At 44.6% G+C, this 21,833-nt stretch overlaps 1 protein-coding gene across 4 annotated transcripts in view; it reads right to left on the bottom strand.

The window, feature by feature from the left end:
• Positions 1 to 16,629, bottom strand: part of CEP152 (centrosomal protein 152) — a 101,213-nt gene extending 84,584 nt beyond the window's left edge. For 3 of the 4 annotated variants that reach the window (XM_059702132.1, XM_059702159.1, XM_059702149.1), the window contains exons 1-2: positions 16,477 to 16,629; positions 10,541 to 10,634 (exon numbers count right to left, since the gene is read on the bottom strand). In XM_059702132.1, the coding sequence (XP_059558115.1) occupies positions 10,541 to 10,627 (87 nt within the window). In that variant the 5' untranslated portion in view covers positions 10,628 to 10,634; positions 16,477 to 16,629. Of the gene's footprint in view, positions 1 to 10,540; positions 10,635 to 16,054; positions 16,447 to 16,476 lie in introns of those variants that run through there. The other variant, XM_059702141.1, reaches the window with a different exon arrangement.
• Positions 16,630 to 21,833: the final 5,204 nt, after the last annotated feature.

The following is a 21,833-nucleotide window of genomic DNA, read 5'->3' as shown; positions in this document are numbered from 1 at the left end:
AATAAAATGGCAATAACTATATATCTATTAATAATTACTTTAAATGCAAATGGATTAAATACTCCAATCAAAGGATGAATGGATAAAGACATGGTACATATATATAATGGAATATTACTCAACCATAAAAGATAATGTAATCTTACCATTTGCCAAAACATGAGGGTATTATGCTACGTGAAGTAAGTCAGACAAAGACAAATACCATATGATTTCACTTATATGTGGAATATAAAGAACAAAATAAGAAAACAAAACAAAAACAAACTTACAGATACAGAGAACAGACTGATGGCTGCCAGAGGGGAGAATGGTTGGGGGACTGGGTGAAAAGGGTAAAGGAATTAATAAGTACAAATTGGCCCAATCAGCTTAGTTCAGTGATTAAGTGTTGACCTATGAACCAGGAGGTCATGGTTCCATTCCTGGTCAGGGCACATGCCTGGGTTTCGGGCTTGATCCCAGTGTGAGGCATGCAGGAGGCAGCCGATCAATGATTCTCTCTCATTATTGATGTTTCTGTCTCTCTCCTCCTCTCCCTTCCTCTCTGAAATCAATAAAAAAATTTTTTTTAAAGTACAAATTTTTGGCAGTTACAAAATAGTCATGGGGATGTAAAGTACAGCGTGTGGAGTATAGTCAATATTTACATATGCTGTCAGGTGGGTTTAAGACTTATTGGGGAGGAATCACTTCATAAGTTATATAAATGTCTAACCACTAAGTTGTACAGCTGAAACCAATAAATAGTGAAAGTCAACTGTAATTGAAAAAACTGAAAAAAAACAACATTTTTTTAGGTGTGCTCTCCTCATATTCACTGTCAAATGGATTTTGCTTTTGGTCACGGAACCTTGTGCCATAAAACACAGTATTACCAGATCAACTTATGCATGTTACCAAATTGAAAATTTTAGAAACTATGAAGTTTCCTCATTAAAGATCAACCCACTACCAAATAGATTCAAGGGCAAAGATAACAATCCTTATAAATGACAAGATTTTTAATTCCACTCTACTTTCCCCAAATATGTCAAATTGCTTTTTGGCTGCAAATGCCATCTGCTCAGTGGGATACTACTGTGAATCAGCTGAGTTTAGTAATTAAAGAGTTACCTTCCCTAGAAAAAGCAATAATTAGCTATTGTGAAGTCTTCTATAGAAGTGCATTTTAAACCATTCCATACACCTCTCTCCCTTTACTACTTCATACTGGTCCTTCCTTTAAAAGGGGGCATTTTACTCAAAGAACTTCAGGAAAATAAAAATAAAAAACTTTACAATCACCCAATGTAGAACACCCAACAAGCCTATGTGTAGGGCGAATGTAAAACAGAGAACACATAAACCTTTTGTTAGGATTTAGAACTTAAATTAACTAAACAGACAGTATTCAGAGCCTCTGATCCTCAATATTCATGAAAGCAGGACTTCTCAGCTTACAAACTGTACAATACATCTTCTCCCCAGAGCAAAGCACCAAATGGACTCCCAACACGTGTGTGCCTTGTGAACAGGTTACCTCATCAGTAGGCTGTAAAGATTCTGATCATTTAGAAGATGAATTATTAATAACTAGAGGCCCGGTGCACAAAAATTTGTGCACTCGAGGGGGGGGGGGTTCCCTCAGCCCGGCCTGTGCCCTCTCACAGTCTGGGACCCCTTGGGAGATAACGACCTGCTGGCTTAGGCCTGCTCCCGGGTGGCAGAGGGCAGGCCCAATCCCTAGGTGCAGCCCCTGGTTGGGCTCAGAGCAGGGCCGATTGGGGAGTTGGGGCGCCACCCCGTCATGCACAGAGCAGGGCGGATTGGGAGGTTGCGATGCCACCCTCAGTCACACTCAGGGAAGGGCCGATTTGGGGGGTTGGGGCACCGCCCCCTGTCATGCACAGAGCAGGGCGGATTGGGAGGTTGCGATGCCACCCTCAGTCATGCTCAGGGTAGGGCCGATTGGGGGATTGGGGCACCGCCCCCTGTCACACTCAAGGCAGAGTCGATGGGGAGGTTGTGGCGCCACCCCCTGTCACGCACAGAGCAGGGCCAATCAGGGGGTTGGGGTGCTCCCCCCTGTCACGCACAGAGCAGGGCCCATCAGAGGGTTGGGGAGCTCCCCCCTGTCATGCACAGAGCAGGGCCCATAAGGGGGTTGAGGAGCTCCCCCGTCACTCACAGAGTAGGGCTGATAGGGGAGTTGGAGCACCGCCCCCTGTCACACAAAGAGCAGGGCGGATCAGGGGGTTGGGGCGCCGCCCTCTATCACCCACAGAGCAGGGCCAATCAGGGGGTTGGGGCACCGCCACTGTCACACTCAGGGCAGGGCAGATGGGGAGGTTATGGCTCTACCCCATCACACACAGAGCAGGGCCCTTGGGGGGTGGGGGGGGTTGGGGCGCCACACCCTGTCACACACAGAGCTGCAGGGTGACCAGGGGGTTGGGGAGCTCCCCCCTATCAGGCACAGAGCAGGGCCGATCAGGGGGTTGGGGCGCTTTTCCCTGTCAGGAACAGAGCAGGGCCGATAGGGAGGTTGTGGCCCCGCCCCCTGTCACACACAGAGCCACAGGGCGATCAGGGGGTTTGGGCGCTGCCCCCTGTCATGCTGATCCCGGTGCCGGGAGGCCTCGCGGCTCCGCTGATCCCGGTGCTGGGAGGCATATTACCCTTTTACTATATAGGATAGAGGCCTGGTGCATGGGTGGGGGCTGGCTGGTTTGCCCTGAAGGGTGTCCTGGATCAGGGTGGGGGTCCCCACTGGGGTGCCTGGCCAGCCTGGATGAGGGGATGATGGCTGTTTGCAGCTGGTCACACACCCTTCAGGGTGGGGGTCCCCACTGGGGTGCCTGGCCAGTCTGGGTGAGGGGCTGAGGGCTGTTTTCAGGCTGGGACTGAAGCTCCCAACTGCTCCTTTTTTTCTATTTTTGTTTTTATTCTGAGCCAGCTTTAGCTCTGAGGCTCCAGCTCTGAGGCCTCAGCTGCTGAAAGCAGGTATCTGGTTTGTTTCGGTTCTACAATTGAAACTCTGTATCAACTCCAGGTCTGAGATCCCACCCGGCTGAAAGCTGGTTTCTGGGGTTTTGTTTAGCGTCTATATTTGTTACAATGTTTGAAACTGCAGGCTCAGAGGCCTGCAGCGGCAGGTGGGGAACGTTGGAGTCCTCCGTCACTGAAGCAAGGAAGCCTCATGTTAGTTTCAAGCTGCCTGGCTGCCAGCCGCCATCTTGGCTGACAGTTAATTTGCATATCTCGCTGATTAGCCAATGGGAAGGGTAGCGGTCGTACGCCAATTATCATGTTTCTCTTTTATTAGATACTAGAGGCCCGGTGCACAAAAATTTGTGCACTCGGGGGGGGAGGGGGGGTCCCTCAGCCTGGCCTGTGCCCTCTAGCAGTCTGGGACCCCTCGGGAGATAACGACCTGCTGGCTTAGGCCTGCTCCCGGGTGGCAGAGGGCAGGCCCAATCCCTAGGTGCAGCCCCTGGTCGGGCTCAGAGCAGGGCTGATTGGGGAGTTGGGGGGCCGCCCCCTGTCACACTCAAGGCAGGGTCGATGGGGAGGTTGTGGAGCAACCCCCTGTCACACACAGAGCAGGGCCCATCAGGGGGGTTGGGGCTCTGTACCCTGTCACGCACAGAGCAGGGCCCATCAGGGGGTTGGGGTGCTGCCCTCTATCACCCACAGAGCAGGGCGGATCAGGGGGTTGGGGCGCCGCCACTCTCACACTCAGGGCAGGGCTGATGGGGAGGTTATGGCTCTACCCCGTCACACACAGAGCAGGGCCCGTGGGGGGGGGGGGGAGCTCCCCCCTATCAGGCACAGAGCAGGGTGGATAGGGAGGTTGTGTCCCCGCCCCCTGTCACACACAGAGCCGCAGGGCGATCAGGGGGTTTGGGTGCTGCCCCCTGTCACGCTGATTCCAGTGCCGGGAGGCCTCACGGCTCCGCTGATCCCGGTTCTGGGAGGCATATTACCCTTTTACTATATAGGGTAGAGGCCTGGTGCACGGGTGGGGCCGGCTGGTTTGCCCTGAAGGGTGTTCTGGATCAGGGTGGGGGTCCCCACTGGGGTGCCTGGCCAGTCTGAGTGAGGGGCTGAGGGCTGTTTTCAGGCTGGGGGTGACTGAACTCCCAAACGCTCCTTTTTTCCTTTTTTTTTTTTTTTTTTTTTTAATTCTGGGCCAGCTTTAGCTTGAGGCTTGGCTCCAGCTCTTAGGCCTCCGGCTGAAAGTAGGTTTCTGGCCTTTGCTTACAATGTTGCGAATCTGCTGGCTGAAGTTGGGCGTATTTGTTACAGAGTTTCTTAAACTGCCAGCTCAGAGGCAGCGGCAGGCGGGGAACGTTGGTTTCCTCCGTCACTGAGGCAACCAAGCCTCATGGTAGTTTCAAGCTGCCTGGCTGCCGGCCGCCATCTTGGCTGACAGTTAATTTGCATAACTCGCTGATTAGCCAATGAAAAGGGTATCGGTCGTACGCCAATTACCATGTTTCTCTTTTATTAGATAGGAAGGATACTTTTATGGATACGCACTAAGCAGAATCTCCATTCTAACCTAAGAGCCAAGTTAAAAACTTCTCTGAAAAGGCCCTCTATGGGCTTCATAATAAGCCAAATAACTTGGCAGCTAAAACTTTAGTGGACAAATTACATTCTGTGCAGGATACAAAAAAAAAGTCCCTTCCATGAGTTAAAGTAAATTTTATAATGTTAGTGGGGAAGACTTTATCTAGGTTGCCACATCTCTGCAAAAAGAAACATGGCAACATGAGACAAAGACCGGCTGCACTACAGACGACACAGAGAGAACTTTAGGCCTGAAAGGAGCACAGGAGCGCCTCCAGGCCAAACCTCGCCTACAGGTCAGCCAACCAAGGCCCAGAGGAGGTCAGGGGCAGGCCCACGAAAAGAGAGAATTATAGCCCCAGAGCTCACTCCATTTCCTGAACCTCTCCATTTCCACACCTATTTTCTTCCACGGGACATTTAATCATCCCTGGGAGACACTTACTTCTACCTGTTGGTATACAAACTTCAGGCTGCCGGAGTCCAATGTGTTTGTTCCCATTGCAACAGTCCTTGAAAAATACCTGTATGTTATGGGAAACATTCAAAGGCCCAATGTAGATAAAGTATAAAAAGTTGCTAAAGAAATATATCAGAAAAATATGAATATTCAGCCATTTGTTTCTTTGATTTTCTTGGGTGATGACAAGAAATTTCCACTAAATAGGTCAAATAATATTAAAGGTAAACAAATAGTAGCTTTACAACTCCCTCTACTGGGGACAAAATATCAAAATGCTTCCATAACTATATTAAATCAGGCAGTAAAAAAAAAAATAAAGTGGAAGAAAGGCTATACCATGGAAACCTTACCTCTAAAATACACAATGCCAAGCTTAACTGAGCTTTATTATCCTATTAGAGGAGTACCCATAGAAAAACCGAAAGAGCCTCAAATCAGAACTGCCAGGTGCAAGGGTCTGTCTGCCATCTGCTATTTGAACCACCTGCCTTTCTACTCAAGATCAATTTCCAGGTTTCAAATATTTCATCACTAAATGAACCAGCATCAGCAAATATTATCTGGATAGCATAGATTACTAAGTACTGCTGCCCCAAACCACCAGCTCCAAAATATGTACACACATACATCATTTTATTATCAAGAATCACGCAATGATCACAGAGCTGTTTGTGGTGACACTGCATAAAGTACCTGTATACTAGCAAACTGTCATTTGGGGAGAACCAAAATGACAATCTACCTAATTGTGTGCCTTGTGAACATGACGCACCCGGCCCAACCTCCAGCTCGCACCCGGCCCACCTCCAGCTCGCAGGCTCACTCTAGAGTGCTATGGTTAAATACTCGTGGGTTGATTGATTACTCGCGGGTGTGATTAAGTAATTAAGCTGAGGAGCCACTCGGAGCCGCCAGGTGCCCACCCTTGAAGTTTTCGCAGAACCAGCTGGGCCAGAGCCTCTGCTCCTCCCCAGGGATGAAGCTGGCAGCCTGGGCTCCTCGCAGCCCCCCATGGCCAGGACACCCCGCCCCCCACCCCCACCCCCCCCCCACCCCCCGCTCCGTGCCTCCAGGCTGCTGTGGCTTCCATGACCCGGGCACAGCACTGGCCCTGCCTCGCCTGAGTTCAATCCCTGTTGGCTGTGACGCCGTTGCCCCATTTTGCTTCCATTAAAAATGTCTGTGTATTTCCAGAAAAGAAAAAAAAAACGAAAAAGGGAGGGAATAAAAGGGAAGTTATTGTATAAAATCAAAGTTCTAGTCAGTGTAAAATGGACTTTTATATCTAGATGAAGTTTTATATAAGCTCCAGTAACCACACAGCAAAAAACCTACAACAGATTCACAGGAGAGGAGAAGGAAGATGCAAGGAAGAAAGAATTCTACCCAGAGTCTCCGAGGGTGGTGGCCCTTCTGATACCTTGATATAGGACTGTGATGCAATAAATTTCTGTTCTCTTAAGCCACAAAGGAAAAAAAAAAAAAAAAAAGAATGAGTTAATAGCCCGGGCTGGTTTGGCTCAGCAGATAGAGTGTTGGCCTGGGGATTGAAGGGAACCGGGTTCGATTCCAGTCAAAGGCACATGCCTGGGTTGCGGGCTCGATCCCCAGTGTGGGGTGTGCAGGAGGCAGCCAATCAATGATTCTCTCTCATCATTGATGTTTCTATCTCTCCCTCTCTCTTCCTCTCAGAAATCAATAAAAACATATTTAAAAAAAAAAAAAAAGAATGAGTTAATGAAAGAACTTTTCAATTCCTCTTCTCTGGGCCAGCTTTTCCAGTAAAATTTCATCTAAAATGTTTTGGATGAGGTCTACTTAGTAGCAAGAAAGAGAACTATATCAGTAGTTCTCAAATGGTACAGCAAGAAAGCAATGAGCTCCAATAAGTTGTAAGGAATGTGAGTGATATGACTATTGACTGGCATAACACCATGTCTCCATGGTATCATCGCCCTCACTCACCTGCACCCTAATCTGTTCTGTTTACTACCTAGGAGATGGAGTTCCAGGTGAAACACTGGGTGAGGCTGTGGGTTATGCACTTATCTGCTATGCCTTGGCCCACAGTAGCCAAGCGTTTACCAATATACCAGTTAGAATGTAACGATTTAGAAATGATAGTACTGCCTATTTTCTGCAAAATTCTTGGATCTTAAAAAAAATAAAATGGGTCTATTCATGGTGGGCTGTGACTTGAGACTCCACTGGTCTAAGTGTTCTCTGAATATTAAATCACTTTACTAAATCCTTTGTTTTTCTGAAGATTAAATGCATTTTCTCCATTTGCTCTTCAAAGCAAACAATGGAGGGAATAGAAATGGAAAAGGCTGCCCTGACCGGTTTGGCTCAGCGGATAGAACGTCGGCCTGCGGACTGAAGGGTCCCGGGTTCGATTCCAGTCAAGGGCGTGTACCTGGGTTGCGAGCACATCCCCAGCAGGAGGCATGCAGGAGGCAGCTGATCGATGTTTCTCTCTCATCGATGTTTCTAACTCTCTATCCCTCTCTCTTCCTCTCTGTAAAAAATCAATAAAATATATTTTTAAAAAAAAGAAATGGAAAAGTCAAGACAATGATCATAGAGCTGCTAATTAGAAGGGCACGGAGGATGGAATTTGACTCTGGTTTATTTAGGGACTTATGGGAAAGTGTGGACAAAATCCCAACTGACCCCAAAGCTCCAAAATTAAAACTCAACTTGGTAAAGCATCTTGTATTAGCAACTGACCAAAACCAGGATTATTCCGCCAAGAGAGGATCTCAAAAGCCTTAGCAAGGTGGCCTCTGAGTCAGACATGGCCTGCTTGGCCAGCCCTACAGCACATCCTCGCCGACACAGGCATTCCTCCCACGTAAGTGAACTGAATACAAAGGGATTCACTAGGTAGAGAAAGCCATTTGCATTAGCCCGCTGCTAACACTCATAACCCAGCCAGCAATCCCACAACTACCCACCAGGCAGGCAAGAAAAGACCACAGCTAACATCTAACTGTTCTACTACCACAGGGTCAGGGAGTGAGGAGATTTGAAAAGGCTTTTAGGTATGCAAGCAACTTAGGTCTGGTCAGTCAACTTCTCCTTTTAACTAGCTGTGACAAAATATACATACAGCTGGATTTTTATGAATAATTCTGAATTTTGTTGCTGAAAATCTTAAAATCTCTATACAATGGAAACCTTATCCATTGTATGTCTTACCTTGAAGCAATTTTTTAAAAAAAGGTAATACCACTTTTTATTAACATGAAACACTTTTTATTAACACGGAGCATAATCATCATACCAGAGTCACATAATCTGTATGTTATTTTCTTCCACTCTGCTAGAAATACTCATTCTCAGATACTTTACCTCGAAAGAGCTTCTTTGCCTCTGGAAAGTCCCTACCCCAGCACATAATCTGTCACGAAATGGTTCCGCCCTAGCAGGTGTGGCTCAGTTGGTTGGCATCGTCCCATGCACCAAGAGGTCACGGTCAGATTCCCAGTCAGGGCACATGCCCTGATTGAGGGCCCCATCCCCAGTAGGGGGCATGCAGGAGGCAGCCCATCAATGTTTCTCTTTCTCCCTCTCCCTCCCTCTCTCTAAAATCAATAAAGACATATTTTTAAAAAAAAAAAAAAAGTTATCCTAATGGCTATTTTTGTCTATTATCTAGAACTAATTGATTCCTTAACTCATACCCCTTTAAAACTTTCACCACACAATACACTTGGCAGTAAGTTCTCTCCAATCCCCTATCCATCTCTCTACTACTATCTTTTCCAATGAAAAATCACCTGTCAGTTCATTTTTTTCCTCTTCTCTAAAGTCGACTATAGTAATTACTTAAACGATCCTCTCAAGAATCCCAGCAGCTAAATCCCAGCAAACTATGCAAAGCCATTGGGGTCATGAAAACCTCATGCTGTGAGTTCACAAAGCAACAGCAAATCCTCATCCCTGTCCTTGCCACACTGCTGTGAAGGACCCTGTCAAAATCCAAACACCCTGACCAGGGTCACAAAGCCTAGTCCCTCAGAGACCTGGCGGAGGATTTACAAGAGCGAAGCTGGCAGGTCCAAGAGCGGCACCCAGGTCTGTGTGAGGGGTGGAGACCGCGGCCAGCAGGGAGACCGTTCAGCTCCGCCCACCTGCGCATGGTGCAGACACAGGCCGCATGTGGCCAAGGCTTAGGACGTCTCAAGACAAACCAGAAAATCTGAACTGTTATATGAAAATTTCCAATCTTGAAATATAGATTCAATGTTTTAAAAATACCGTGCAACCAAATAATACATGTCTATGGACAAGACCCACTGAGCTGGCAGTTTTGTATCTCTGCCCTAACTGTACTGCCAACCCCAAGGGCAACTGACCCTATTCCTTGCTTCCTGTCAACACGAATGGGCCACTTAGAGAAGTGTCATATCAAGCATAGACTCAATGCAAAAGAAACCTGCTATCACAGTCAGTCAAGAAATCTGACTCAAACTAAAAACAATTCTAACAAGTAAACTGACTTGCACCAACTGCTACTATTACTATTGCCACCATTTACTACGTGCCAAGAATTCTATTAAACACTATATATAAAATCTCCTCCACATACTCCTTTTCTCCTTTAGTCTATTCACCACACAGCATTTACATAGATCGTTCAAAAATATGGTCAGATATCACTTCCTTGCTTAAAATTCTCCACTGGCCTCCCATTGCTCCTAGAATAAACTACAAACGTCTCACCATGACATACTGAGATCTGGCCCAGCCCACGTCTTTGCCCCATCTCCACCACTCAGCCCTTGCTCACACAATCTCAACAGCTATTCGGTGGACACACAGGGTCTCTTTCTGACTTCTGGGCTTTACACTCATTGATGTCTTGGCCTGGAATATTCTTCCTCAGGCTTCTGCAAGGCTGCTCCTTCTCACTCGTAAGTCAAGGCCCCACTGTATATGGTCTGCCTCCACTAAGAAGCAAGCTAAGAACCTTGCCACACTTGGTCAACGCAATGTTCCAAGCAGCTAGATTCTAGGCCTCTGCCTCCAAAACCAGCCACTACCTCCTAAATCAGTGGTTCTCAACCTTCCTAATACCGCGACCCTTTAATACAGTTCCTCATGTTGTGGTGACCCCCAATTTCATTGTTACAAATTGAACATAATTAAAGCACAGTGATTAATCACAAAAACAATATGTAATTATATATGTGTTTTCCAATGGTCTTAGGCGACCCCTGTGAAAGGGTCGTTCGACCCCCAAAGGGGTCACGACCCACAGGTTGAGAACCGCTGTCCTAAATGAAACAGCGCAGAGAATCTAGCCATTATCTGGTGGCATCATTCAAGGTTGTGTTCTATTCTCGTCTCAAAAAAGGAAGCATTCCACTCATCTACCTCTTAGAAGTCCAAGAACTGATCAAGTTTCATGGGGGATTATAAACTCCTTCAAAATAACACAAAAGGACATAATTTTGATGAGGAAATAAAATTGTTCAAGATTGGGTTTGGAGTCTTTTTTTCTGAGCAACTCACCTCTTTCTCCCTTTCATAATCTTCGTTGTCGTATTCTTCATCTTCGTTTTGTGTCTGCAGTGCCACACTGCCAAAGTCTAGTGACATGGTCCTCCTGTAGGACGAGAAAGACGTCTGGTTTCTGAATGTCCCAAAACTCTCGCCAGACCGAACTATACAGAAGATGCTGCACACAAAGAAGACTCATACGTGACAAATGGTTAGTATTCCAAATATAAAGGGAGTTCTTACAAATCAAGTGTGATTCACAGAAAACAGCGGTATGATAGCAATTCGCAGGGAAAAAAATGCAAAAATGTAATAAACTGATGACTAGACCTTCCCAGTGTTTTGAAAAATATAACTTAAAACAATAAGACTTCATAACCCATGGACACAGAGAATAGTGTGGTGAAGGCCTGGGGCAGAGGGGTGGGTGCAGGCTAGAAGGGGTCAATGGGGATGAAAGAGGACATGTGCAATACTCTCAACAATGAAGATTTTTTTTTTAAAAAAAGTAAGACATTTGTTCACACACACAAAAATAAAATAATAATAAATTAGAAATGTCCCTAAACATAAAAAATCTTAAGAACATGCTCCAATTTTCTAATTAGACATATTCGGTGTGGCACAGGTAGTACCCCCAGCAATTGGCTTCCTCCTTTGAATGCCACAAATCCAAAGTTCATGCTTTACAAAAAGTGAGCCATTGCCCTGACCGGTTTGGCTCAGTGGATAGAGCGTCGGCCTGCGGACTGAAAGGTCCCAGGTTCGATTCCAGTCAAGGGCATGTACCTTGGTTGCGGCACATCCCCGGTGTGGGGTGTGCAGGAGGCAGCTGATCGATGTTTCTCTCTCATCGATGTTTCTAACTCTGTCCCTCTCCCTTCCTCTCTGTAAAGAATCAATAAAATATATTTTTTTAAAAAGTGAGCCATTAAATCCTAAGGAAATCATTGGAACCCAAAAATCATTTTCAATCTGGTGGACTCCATACTGCACACAACTAAACTGTAAGTGGTTAATGTCCTGTTCTTAAACCTGATAAAATCAGGTTCCAGGGGGGAAAAATACTCCAGAAAAACAGAAGTGGAGCCTATGAAGTGGTACCACTGTGGAGTTCCCATTCCAAAGGCAACAGCCAGGGCTCCCTGGAGAATGGTAACGGCTGTGGCAGAAGCAGCAGCAGGAAATGGGTTTTCAAGTACTTACACTAAAAAAGCTGCCGATGATTTGAATTACGCTTTGGGATCCTGACGCTACACAGAAACGACCCGGATTTTCAAAGCTCTGAACAATCCTGACAGAAAGGTAGGCGGGCGCCATCAATTACCCCCGCTCCGGCCCTCCACGCGGGCCCTTCCGTGTGCCAGGCCCTTCCGTGTGCTGGTGAAAGGCACTTTGAAGTGAGCCTGAGCCACAGCTCATTCGCTACACTGTTCAGGCTCTGAAATGTCATTAAGCTGGAAGTGAAATAAGAAACATGGACCCAGCCATCCAAAAGCATTTTGCCATACAGAACTCAACTCCTTCGCGTGAACAGTTGAGAACTATGATCACAAACTTTCATATAAGCCAACAGCTCCATAGGAAAAGATATTCCACTTCATCAGATCTGAGGCTCCCTGGATGGGATGACACAGTTCCATCTGTACCACCAAGAAAAAGATGTGGCCAATTAAATTATGGCACATCATTAATTTTAAAAGGCAGCCTGACTTTGTGGATGTTAAAATGTGCACTTGAAAGTAGGAGAAACATGGGATTACAGGTCAACACAAACATGATTTTCAATGCTGAAATCCCCAGTTGTCCAGTTTTTGTTTTTCAAGGTCTGAATTAGGTTTCCTGGCCAAACTCTAATTTGCTGTCCACCGTATTTATCCCTCCCTCCTGGATCCCTACACCCTGCCCATCACTTTCGACTCTATAGACTCAAACTCCTTGCATCAGCTGTAAACCTGCCAAGCCTGCTTCCTAGGCCTGCCCCGCTCCTTGCTGCTCCTGTGCCAGGGCTAAAAGGAGGAGGGGACATGTGTTCTCTTTCACTGAGAGGGAAAATATCTATGCTTGGGGAGTCTAACCCTGTCTCCCCCCAGCAGCTACAACAGAGGTGGGGAACCTTTTTTCTGTCAAGCGCCATTTGGATATTTGTAACATCACTTGCAGGCCATCCAAAATCATCAACTTAAAAACTAGTCTGCTAGTTGGTCAAACATTTCATTAGCTCACCCCTAACGCTTTGCCAGACCAAATGATTTCACGGGTCCTATACGGCCGTGGGCCAGGCATTGCCCACCCCTGAGCTACAAGTCTATAGTAGAGCTGAAATGGCGAGGGGAAGACATACAGGCTCGGGTCCGCGGCTTCTTTCACTACTGCGTGTAAACATCAAGTCTACAAATCTATAGATAAAGAAAATACTAGGCGTTTAAATCCCGGCTCCGTAAAAGAACTGAGATTAAGCTAGACCTTAAAGACTTCCCGAAAGTCTCCAGGCATAAATAATCTTTCCTGCTTTTGATTCTTACTCACCTCTTCCTGAATTTTACCATTAAAGCCAGGAGGTGGGACTTGGGTTAATTTCTTCTTTATTAGGTAAAAGAAGGGGAGGTGTTCTTTCACCAACATGCCAGTAATGTGTTGAACATTGAAAAAAAAAGATTTATAAGAGCCTACTTTTTTCTCAGATAGGGAATAATGAATTCTATAAGGTATTTTCATTTTTTTATTGTTGTTGTTATTTATTGAATTTAGAGAGAGAGGAAGGGGGAGAGGGAAGAGAAAGAAAGAAAGAATAAGAAAGAGAGAAAAACATCAATTTCTTGTTCCACTCATTTATGCATTCATTTGTTGCTTCTCGGATGTGCCTTGCCAGGCATTCAAACTCCGTAGCCTTGGCCTATGGGGACATCACTCTAGTCAACTGACCTACCCAGCCATTTGAAAATAAAAATGTTACTTTCATTTCTAAGTGAAGATAATGTAAAAGATCAAAGCACATCTTTTTTTAAATTACATTTTAAATTCAAACCATCTCACTAAAGAAGAAATTTGAAAATATCTGAAAAGGCCAAAATCTCTCTCCATTGCAGAGGAAATGATACAAACAAGTTTTCCTTCTAAAAAGTGCAGACTACCGTAGAACTATTATAAGCATAAAGGGGAATCTGATAAATTTACTGTGGTTCAGAAAAAAAGACTAAAACGATCATTAGTATTTTACTTAAAATTTAAAATAAAAGCCAATGTTTTTCTTCAACTTATTAACCTCTACTAATTATCATTGCTATCAGGGACTTTACTATAATATTCAGAACAATAAAAGAGCCTGCTTTAGAAGAAAAATTAGCAAGATAATAAACCCAGAAGCCATAAAGGAAAAACTTGACAGAAATTAATCACACAAAAAGTTTTGTATATAGCTAAAGATAACATTAACAAGTTAAAAATTATGTAGGGGAAAATACATCACTAAAAATGTCAAAAGATAAAATAATAGTAATAATGAGAAAAAATATTTGCAAAATACATGACAAAGTCCCAATATACAGTTCTCACACAGAAAATGAGGGGGGAAAAAACACAAAACAAAATAATTTAAAAATAGGCAACTGACATGACAATCTTTTTTTTTTGTTTGTTAACCCTCACCTAAGGACATTTTTTCCACTAAAAGAGAGAGAAACATCTATGTGAGAAAGACACATCCATCGATTGGTTGCTTCCCGGGGGCAGGGAATGAACCTGCAACCCAGGTACATGCCCCTGACTGGGAATCAAACCTGAAACCCTTCAGTGTTCGGGCCTAAACTCTACCACTGCGCCACACCAGCCAGGGCTAGTAAATGTACTCTTGAATAAATTTGGCAATACTATGCCACTAATAAAAATTAAATATTTCTATATTTATTGCCTGATCATTTAAAAATCAAGAGGCAGAATGTGTCCAGTATGCTTTTTTAATAGCAAGCTAGTTAATACTTTCTTCCAGACAGATAGCTTTTCTGAACCTATTAACAAGACTACGGTGTGCCCTTTCGTACCCTCAGTACTCATTTTGTTGTCCCTGGTTATGTTGTCTTTGCTCTCCTTACAATGAGAAGGAAGACCAATGGGTGTTTAGTTAGACAAAACGTTAAGCTAAACTAAAACATTTTGTTTTTACCTCATTTAAGAATCTACAAGCATTCTGAAGGTAGAAATTAAATGTTATCTACCCTACCCTTTGGACATGGTAGGCACACAACGAATACTGGTTGAATGAATATAATGCATTCATGTTACCCCATATGGATCCATTATTTCAATAAAACTTTACTGAACACCTACTGGGTGCCAGGTTATATCCTAGATATATCCAAGACATAGTACCAGATGTGAGAAGCTAACAGTTCCTTAGGGAAACAATGATATTAATTAATTGTTACAGTGATACATTGTCATAAATTTTATAACAGAGAAAAGTAACAGCAAATAATAACTTTGAAAAGGAAAAAAGGCTGAGGGAAGTTTTACAAAAAGACTTCTAATAAGAAATAGATGTTCAAGGACACAATATGGCTGGAAGTGGTTAAGAATGAGGGCTCTCAGACAACCCGGGCTCAAATCTGGCTCTTCTACTTACAAGCTGTCCAACTTTGAGCAAAGAGTTTCCATTTCTTAATTAGTAAAATGCGGACAAAAGTAGTACCCACCTCCACGATTGGCTTCACCAGATAATGCATATAAAGTGCTTAGCACTGTGTAGCAACCAATACACTTTAGTTATTATTATTATGATGACATTAACGCTGAATAAGAGTCGGCCAGCTACAAAAGAGGTTAAAGGAACAGAGAGCATTCAGAATATTTGAGAAAAGGTCAACGTTTAGCCTGTGGGAAACTTTTACTAATAAATAACACAACCCCTTCTGAGATAAAAATGCCACCTCCTTCAAAATGCCCTCCCTACCCGGTTCCCCCATGGAATTAATCACTCTTTTTCCACTTTTGGTCGATATTTCTTATGCTTTTCTTATGATTTCAATTCCAGCCATAAGAAAATTCCAAGGCAATTAGTTGAATGCATTCACATATCTAGAAGTGCATATATATTGTCACATCTGGTGAAAGGATACCACGAAATGCAACTTAAACCACACTATAAGTTCATAACTATCAGGTAGAAAACGTTAGGTGCCACAAAAGGGGTTTAGAAGAGCTCTGAGAGTTAGTAAATCCTATTGATTTGCTGACATGCCTGCTTCTCTTCTAGAATGGAAAGAGCCGGAGCACACTAGCCTGTTTTAGACTTGCAATATCAGGCTTAGGAGGTCTATGCATTCATTCAACCATTTACCAAGCACTGTTCGAGATTGCAAAGCTTAGCAGGACTTGGTGGAAGAAAATAAACATATAAACAAAGGATGACGATCATCTGTGATCAGTGCTAATGACAGCAGCTTAGACAAATCAAGTCCGGGATCCCAGAGGATGCAGCGAGTAAGCAAGCACCCACGGGCTGAACGAATGAATTAATCAGGGCCTTACCCAGGAACTCCGCCTGGCGTCAGCTATGGCACAACAAGCAGGTTCCGCGAGACCGAAGCTGCACCGAGCCCAGGATGCCTGGGATGGCGGGCTTTGCCTGCCAGCGACACATGCACTCGGTCAACACACGTGTACAGAGCACCCACTGTGAGCCAGGCGGGCGCCAGGGCGACCACGCGGGGGTCCCCAGGGGAGGGTCTCAGGGTGACCCCAGCAGCCTGGAAGAGAAGAGGGCCTCCCGGAGTTCACAGCTAAGCAGAATGACACTTCAAAGTCAAAGGCTGAGCTCCCGCAGGGCCGTGCACCTCCGCGGGATTTGGGGAGGGGGCGGGTCAGCCCTCCCGGAAGCCTCAGCCAGAATCCGGAGGATCCCGCACCTCCTCTGACTGCACCCCCAAGCCCGGAGGCGAAGCGGAACTCACCGGAGGCTGCGGATGCTGTCACCGCGGGGAAACTCTAGCCCCAGCTGAAGTCCAGCTTCTAGCAAACCCCCAGACCCAGGCTCCAATCTGCTAGTTCCTTCCTAGTCACAACCGAACCCGGAGTCCTGACGTTATTGAGGAACAGCTGCCTCCTTCAATCGCCCACTAGAGGCTCTCCTGGTGGGCGGGGCCATGCCGGGGTGGGCGGGGCGTGGAGGCGAAAGTCTCCGCCTTGCTCAAGGTTGGTTGAGACGTCCGTCTGCAGTTGCAAAAGTAAGGCTGTTTAAAAGCGGGCGCCAGAGGTGGCGGGAAGCGCCTCCTGTGCGCCCATTGGTGGATTCGTGAGCCAATTACAAAAGAGTTGACTCTGGAGAGGGAAGGTTTATCGGTTGCCTAGAGACGCCCAAGCGCTTAGTAACTCCACCCTTGGGCTAAGATGAACTTGGTCCTCCCTGAACCCCATGACCCATCTGTCCCCTGGTGTGGTGACTGTGCCCCCTGCGCTTGCCGTTCCTAATCCTCAGCACACAGAATCCCCCACTTGCCTATCAAACCCTTACCTTGCAGTTTGGCCTTCTGATTCTCCAAGGTGCCTGCTTAACATCTTAAATGGTTTTTTTTTACTTTGTCTTCCTGATTACTAAGTCCCTCCTTGTTTGAATTTGTGTTTCTTTAATTACTAGTTAGGTGGCACATTTTCCCACGTATTTATTCACTACTTGAATTTCCTCCGATGTGAAAGTTCTTGTCACTTACTAGTAGATGTTAACCTGTCCCTTAAGACAGCGCTGCCCAGTTTGCAGTAAAGCCCCTTTATGTTCCTTCCATGGATGAAAGGGTTCCAGAGAATATCAAGGAGTTGGTAGCAGCAGGTTCACAGAGCCTTTTAACCCTTTCCCATATATGGAGTAAAATGGTTGTACAAGGCTCTTCATAATCTGGCTAGTTTTCCTTTGCTACTGTTACAGAACTTGCCGCTTGGGGTATTCTATTCAAGAACTACAAAGTGTGAGGCAGGACCCTTACTCTCAAGGTACCTACACTCTTTTTGGAGTGCAAGATGCTTACATAAAAAGACAACTCAGAAACGTAGTTGACTACAGATAATGTGAGTAGAATAGGCAATAATTCTCTAGGGGAAAGTGAACATCTCATGAAGGCTCTATCAGGAAAGGTTCCTAGAGGAAGAGAGTCAACAGGCAAGTTGACTAGCATGAATGACTGCAATGTGAAGGCCAGACAAGCAAAAATGAAGGATTCTTATATCCAGAGGTGAGATTGGAGAAGTAGGCAGACAGAAGGTAACCAATAGAAGAGCTTGGGGCCTGGAAGAATGGGAAAGGCATTCTACAGAGGTAAGAATGAACATGTCCAGAGATACACAGACAGAGGTATTCTGAGGTAATAAAGACAAATGATGGAAGAGAGAAAAACTACCAAAGACCTTGACTGCTGGACAAGAGATTATTTGGAATGTTGGGTTAAAGCTTATCCTGCAATTTTTCAACAGACACACCTGTGAGCTGGAAGGAGGCTACCTCTACCAGACTTGTCTACATTTCAAGTGTAAATGTCACATTGTTGATGAGATGTGGTTCTTCCCATTAAGAAACATTTATAAAGGTGGAGTTATGCTAACATTTCTCTTTTTTCCTACCTTCTCAGAGCTATCAGATCAATGCAATGCAATCATGAAATGAGTGCTATCCTCTGAGTTCAAGTCCCAGCTCTCCTACCTACCAGCTTTTGTCTGCACAGTTTTTTTAAGATATATTTTATTGATTTTTTTTACAGAGAGGAAGGGAAAGAGATATAGAGAGTTAGAAACATCAATGAGAGAGAAACATCGATCAGCTGCCTCCTGCACACCCCCCACTGGGGATGTGCCCGCAACCAAGATACATGCCCTTGACCGGAATCAAACCTGGGACCCCTCAGTCCCCAGGCCGACACTCTATCCACCGAGCCAAAACAGCCAGGGCTGTCTGCACAATTTTTCTTTGACCTCTCTGAGCCTCCAAATCCCCATCTGAAAATAGGAATGATACCTACTACACAGGATTGTGCAAAGGATGAAATAAGATTGTGTGAAAAAAGCTTTTAAAATGTAGGAATACTATTTCTCAAGATTATTTGTATTGTTTCCTGTAGTTATAGCTGGTTGAACTGGAGTACATACTGGAATCTGAGAGAGTAAAGAAAAATCATGAAGTTATACTTGCCATAACCCAAATGCTACAGTGGCCTAAGCGTGGATGGTAGAGAAAAACATGTGTGACTGTGTGCAGAGGGCAGCAGGAGCCTATGGAATGGGGAAAAAGAGGAGTTTGTTCAAGAGAGATAGCTTTATGAGGACAAGACCAAAATGCGAAGTGCTGAGATGGAAAAGGAGGACTTGGAAGAACCAAGGAAGATCAGGCCATTATTTGTAATTTAGAATATTCAATCAATCATATTTGGGGAGCATCTACTTTGTGCCACGCACTGTTCCAGAGGCTCATTTAAGGCTGACACATGGATCAAAATGCCTGTCCTGACCAAGCTCCTTTTCACAGAATCTGCTCCTGCCCACAGCCACCATGACTCCACCATCAACACCTCGCCACCACCCTGAGACCTGATTGGATCAAAGCTGAGCATCAAGCCCAAGCTGGGCCAATCACATCCCCTTCCCACATAACTGAAATAAGACTTCATGAAACTGAGGCAGGTGGGAACCGTACAGAAAAGAAGCAGACTTTTATTACACTCGTCTGTATTTTATGGGAAATACGCTACCACCATAGCTGTGGCTTGTGTATGGTAGAACCTAGACTAAAGAGCATGAACTTCTGTCACTCAAAGCCATGGATCTATCTGGTTCCTGCACTTTGTGAAGCCTGACACTTCAGCTTTCCCTTGGGTCCTGTGATACCTGAGCCTTAAAACATCTTTTGACTTGAGCTGGCTTGGGTCATGTAGGGATTGAATAGTTCAATCTTTCATGTTCACTCAGAACCTTAGAATGTGACCTTACTTGCAAATAGGGTCTTTGCAAATGCAATTAATTAAGAGGTTATTCTGGATGAGGATGGATCCTAAATCTAATTACTAATACTAGTGTCCCTAAAAGAAGAGGAGAGATACAGAGAGACACACAGGGAGAAGACAGCCACGTGGAGATGCAGGCAGAGATTGGAGTTCTACTGCCTGGGCCCAGCAGAAGCTAGGAGAGGCCAGGAAGGATTCCCCAGTAGAGCTTTCAGGGGGAGCATGGCCCTTGAAGTCACCTTTATTTCAGACTTCTGGTCTCCAGAACTGTGAGAAAATAAATTTCTCTTGTTTTAAGGCATCTGGTTTGTGTTACTTAGTTGCAGCAGCTCTAAGAAATTAATACAGGATGGTTTCCATTTCTTGCAAGCAAGCATTTATGACTAAGATGCATTCATGATGATAGATTATATTTGAAAAGTCTAGACCAGTGACTCTCCCAACATTGTTCCCCGTGCACTGTTGGAACGCAAGGATCTTCCTGATGGGCCATTAAATGATATCAACAAGCATGTCATTTCTTCAGTTGCCATGAAAAAAAACTTGCAATTTGATAGGTTTTTATTTTTACATATAAGTAAGGTTTCTCTATTAGAAATCTACCAAGTAAGATGTTAGGGATTTCTAATGTTTAGAATTCATAAATTCAAATTAGCACCTTATTCAAGTTTACCAAGAATGGCTGTTCATCATTTCTATGCACAACATTGCAAAGTTCCTGTCATATACACTTGAAGAGAATGGAAATTCCCACTTTGGGGAGAAGGATGTTAATTGTGATAAAATAAGTTTTTCAAAAAATTTATGAGGCTGTATTTTGGAATATATAATCATATTGATGAGATTATATCTTCCCTTAAAAGTAAATAAACAACTCCTAGCATTCTTTCCAGTTCTTAATTGTCACTGAGTTACTTTTCCTTACATGCACACACAAAAAAAGGATGGGTTGGGGGGTGAAATGTATGTAGCATGGTAGGTCTTTTCTCAAAAGAGTGTGAGAACCACCCAGCTGGTGTGGCTCAGTGGTTGAGTGTCAACCCATGAACCAGGAGGTCACGGTTTGATTTCTGGTTAGGGCACAGGCACGAGTTACAGGCTCCATCCCCAGTAGGGAGCGTGCAGGAGGCAGCCGATCGATGAAGTTTTCCTCAATGTTTCTGTCTCTCTATCCCTCTCCCTTCCTCTATCTCTTAAAAAAATCAATAAAAACATATATATGAATTATATTTGAACTTGGAACGCAGACACCACCCCCCCCCCCCGCAAAGGCCACTATGCTTTATGTTTCTTGAAACACTCAGTAGATTACAAAGGAAAGAAGGAGGTACTCAAATGAGATTTAAAATTGGTGTACATTTTAAATGCTTAGATGACACATTCAATGCATATTGACAAAAATACAACATAATGTAATCATAACATTCATAAAAATATCACAGGATTTATTTAAAATGCTAATGGATTTGAATACTTAGGTGGTATACTCCAGGAATGAGATACATGTTTAAAGTGGTTTGATGTTCTTTGTCTTAGATCAGGCTCTTAGAAGTGAACATTAGGATGAAAATTTGAGCACAAATGATTGACTGAGGAAGGACTTCCCAGAGAAAGCTGTCAGGGAGTGAGGAAGATCACCGAAAGGGAAGAGGCGGTACAGGGCTGTGCTTTGGGAGAAGTGCCCGCCCCAGCCTGATTCACTGGGAGCTCCGGAGTATAATTGGGAGGGGGGAGCAGGGGCGGGAGGGGAGCTTTCCCACTTCTGCATCAGTGATGGTGGCAGGGAAGGGGAGAAGGAAACACAGGCGCTTCTGGCTATTGGTGACTCAAAGCAACTCCCTAGCCTGAGGCAGTCCTCAGAATGAAGAGTCACAGTGCAGGTAGTTAAGAGCAAAACACATAGAAGCCAGCAGTGTGAGCATACAGATATGATTCAAGGATCCAACGGGGTCTGGGCGGAGCTGACGGTATCTCCTACAACATCTGTTTGCCATCTTTTGATTTTGTCTGCATATATTCCTTTTTTTTTTGCTGAGTAGTACTCCATGATATAGATGTACCATTTATTTAGCCATTCACCTGGGAACATCTGGGCTGTTTCCAGTTGTACGTAGTTAAAAACAAAGCTACCATGAACATTCCCGTACAAGTGTTTCTGTGAACACAGGTTTCCACTTCTCGGTGGTCAATGCCCAGGAATGCAATTACTCGGTTGAATATTAGATGCATGTTTAGTTTTGTAATAAACTACCAAATTGCTTTCCAGAGTGGCTGTACTATTTTACATTCTCACCAGGAATGTATTTGTGATCCACTTTCTTCTCATC

This window comes from Myotis daubentonii, chromosome 1, assembly GCF_963259705.1.
Source record: "Myotis daubentonii chromosome 1, mMyoDau2.1, whole genome shotgun sequence".
NCBI classification, from domain to species: Eukaryota; Metazoa; Chordata; class Mammalia; order Chiroptera; family Vespertilionidae; genus Myotis; species Myotis daubentonii.
Note: the sequence above shows the minus strand (reverse complement) of the source record. Positions and strands in the feature narration are given on the sequence as shown.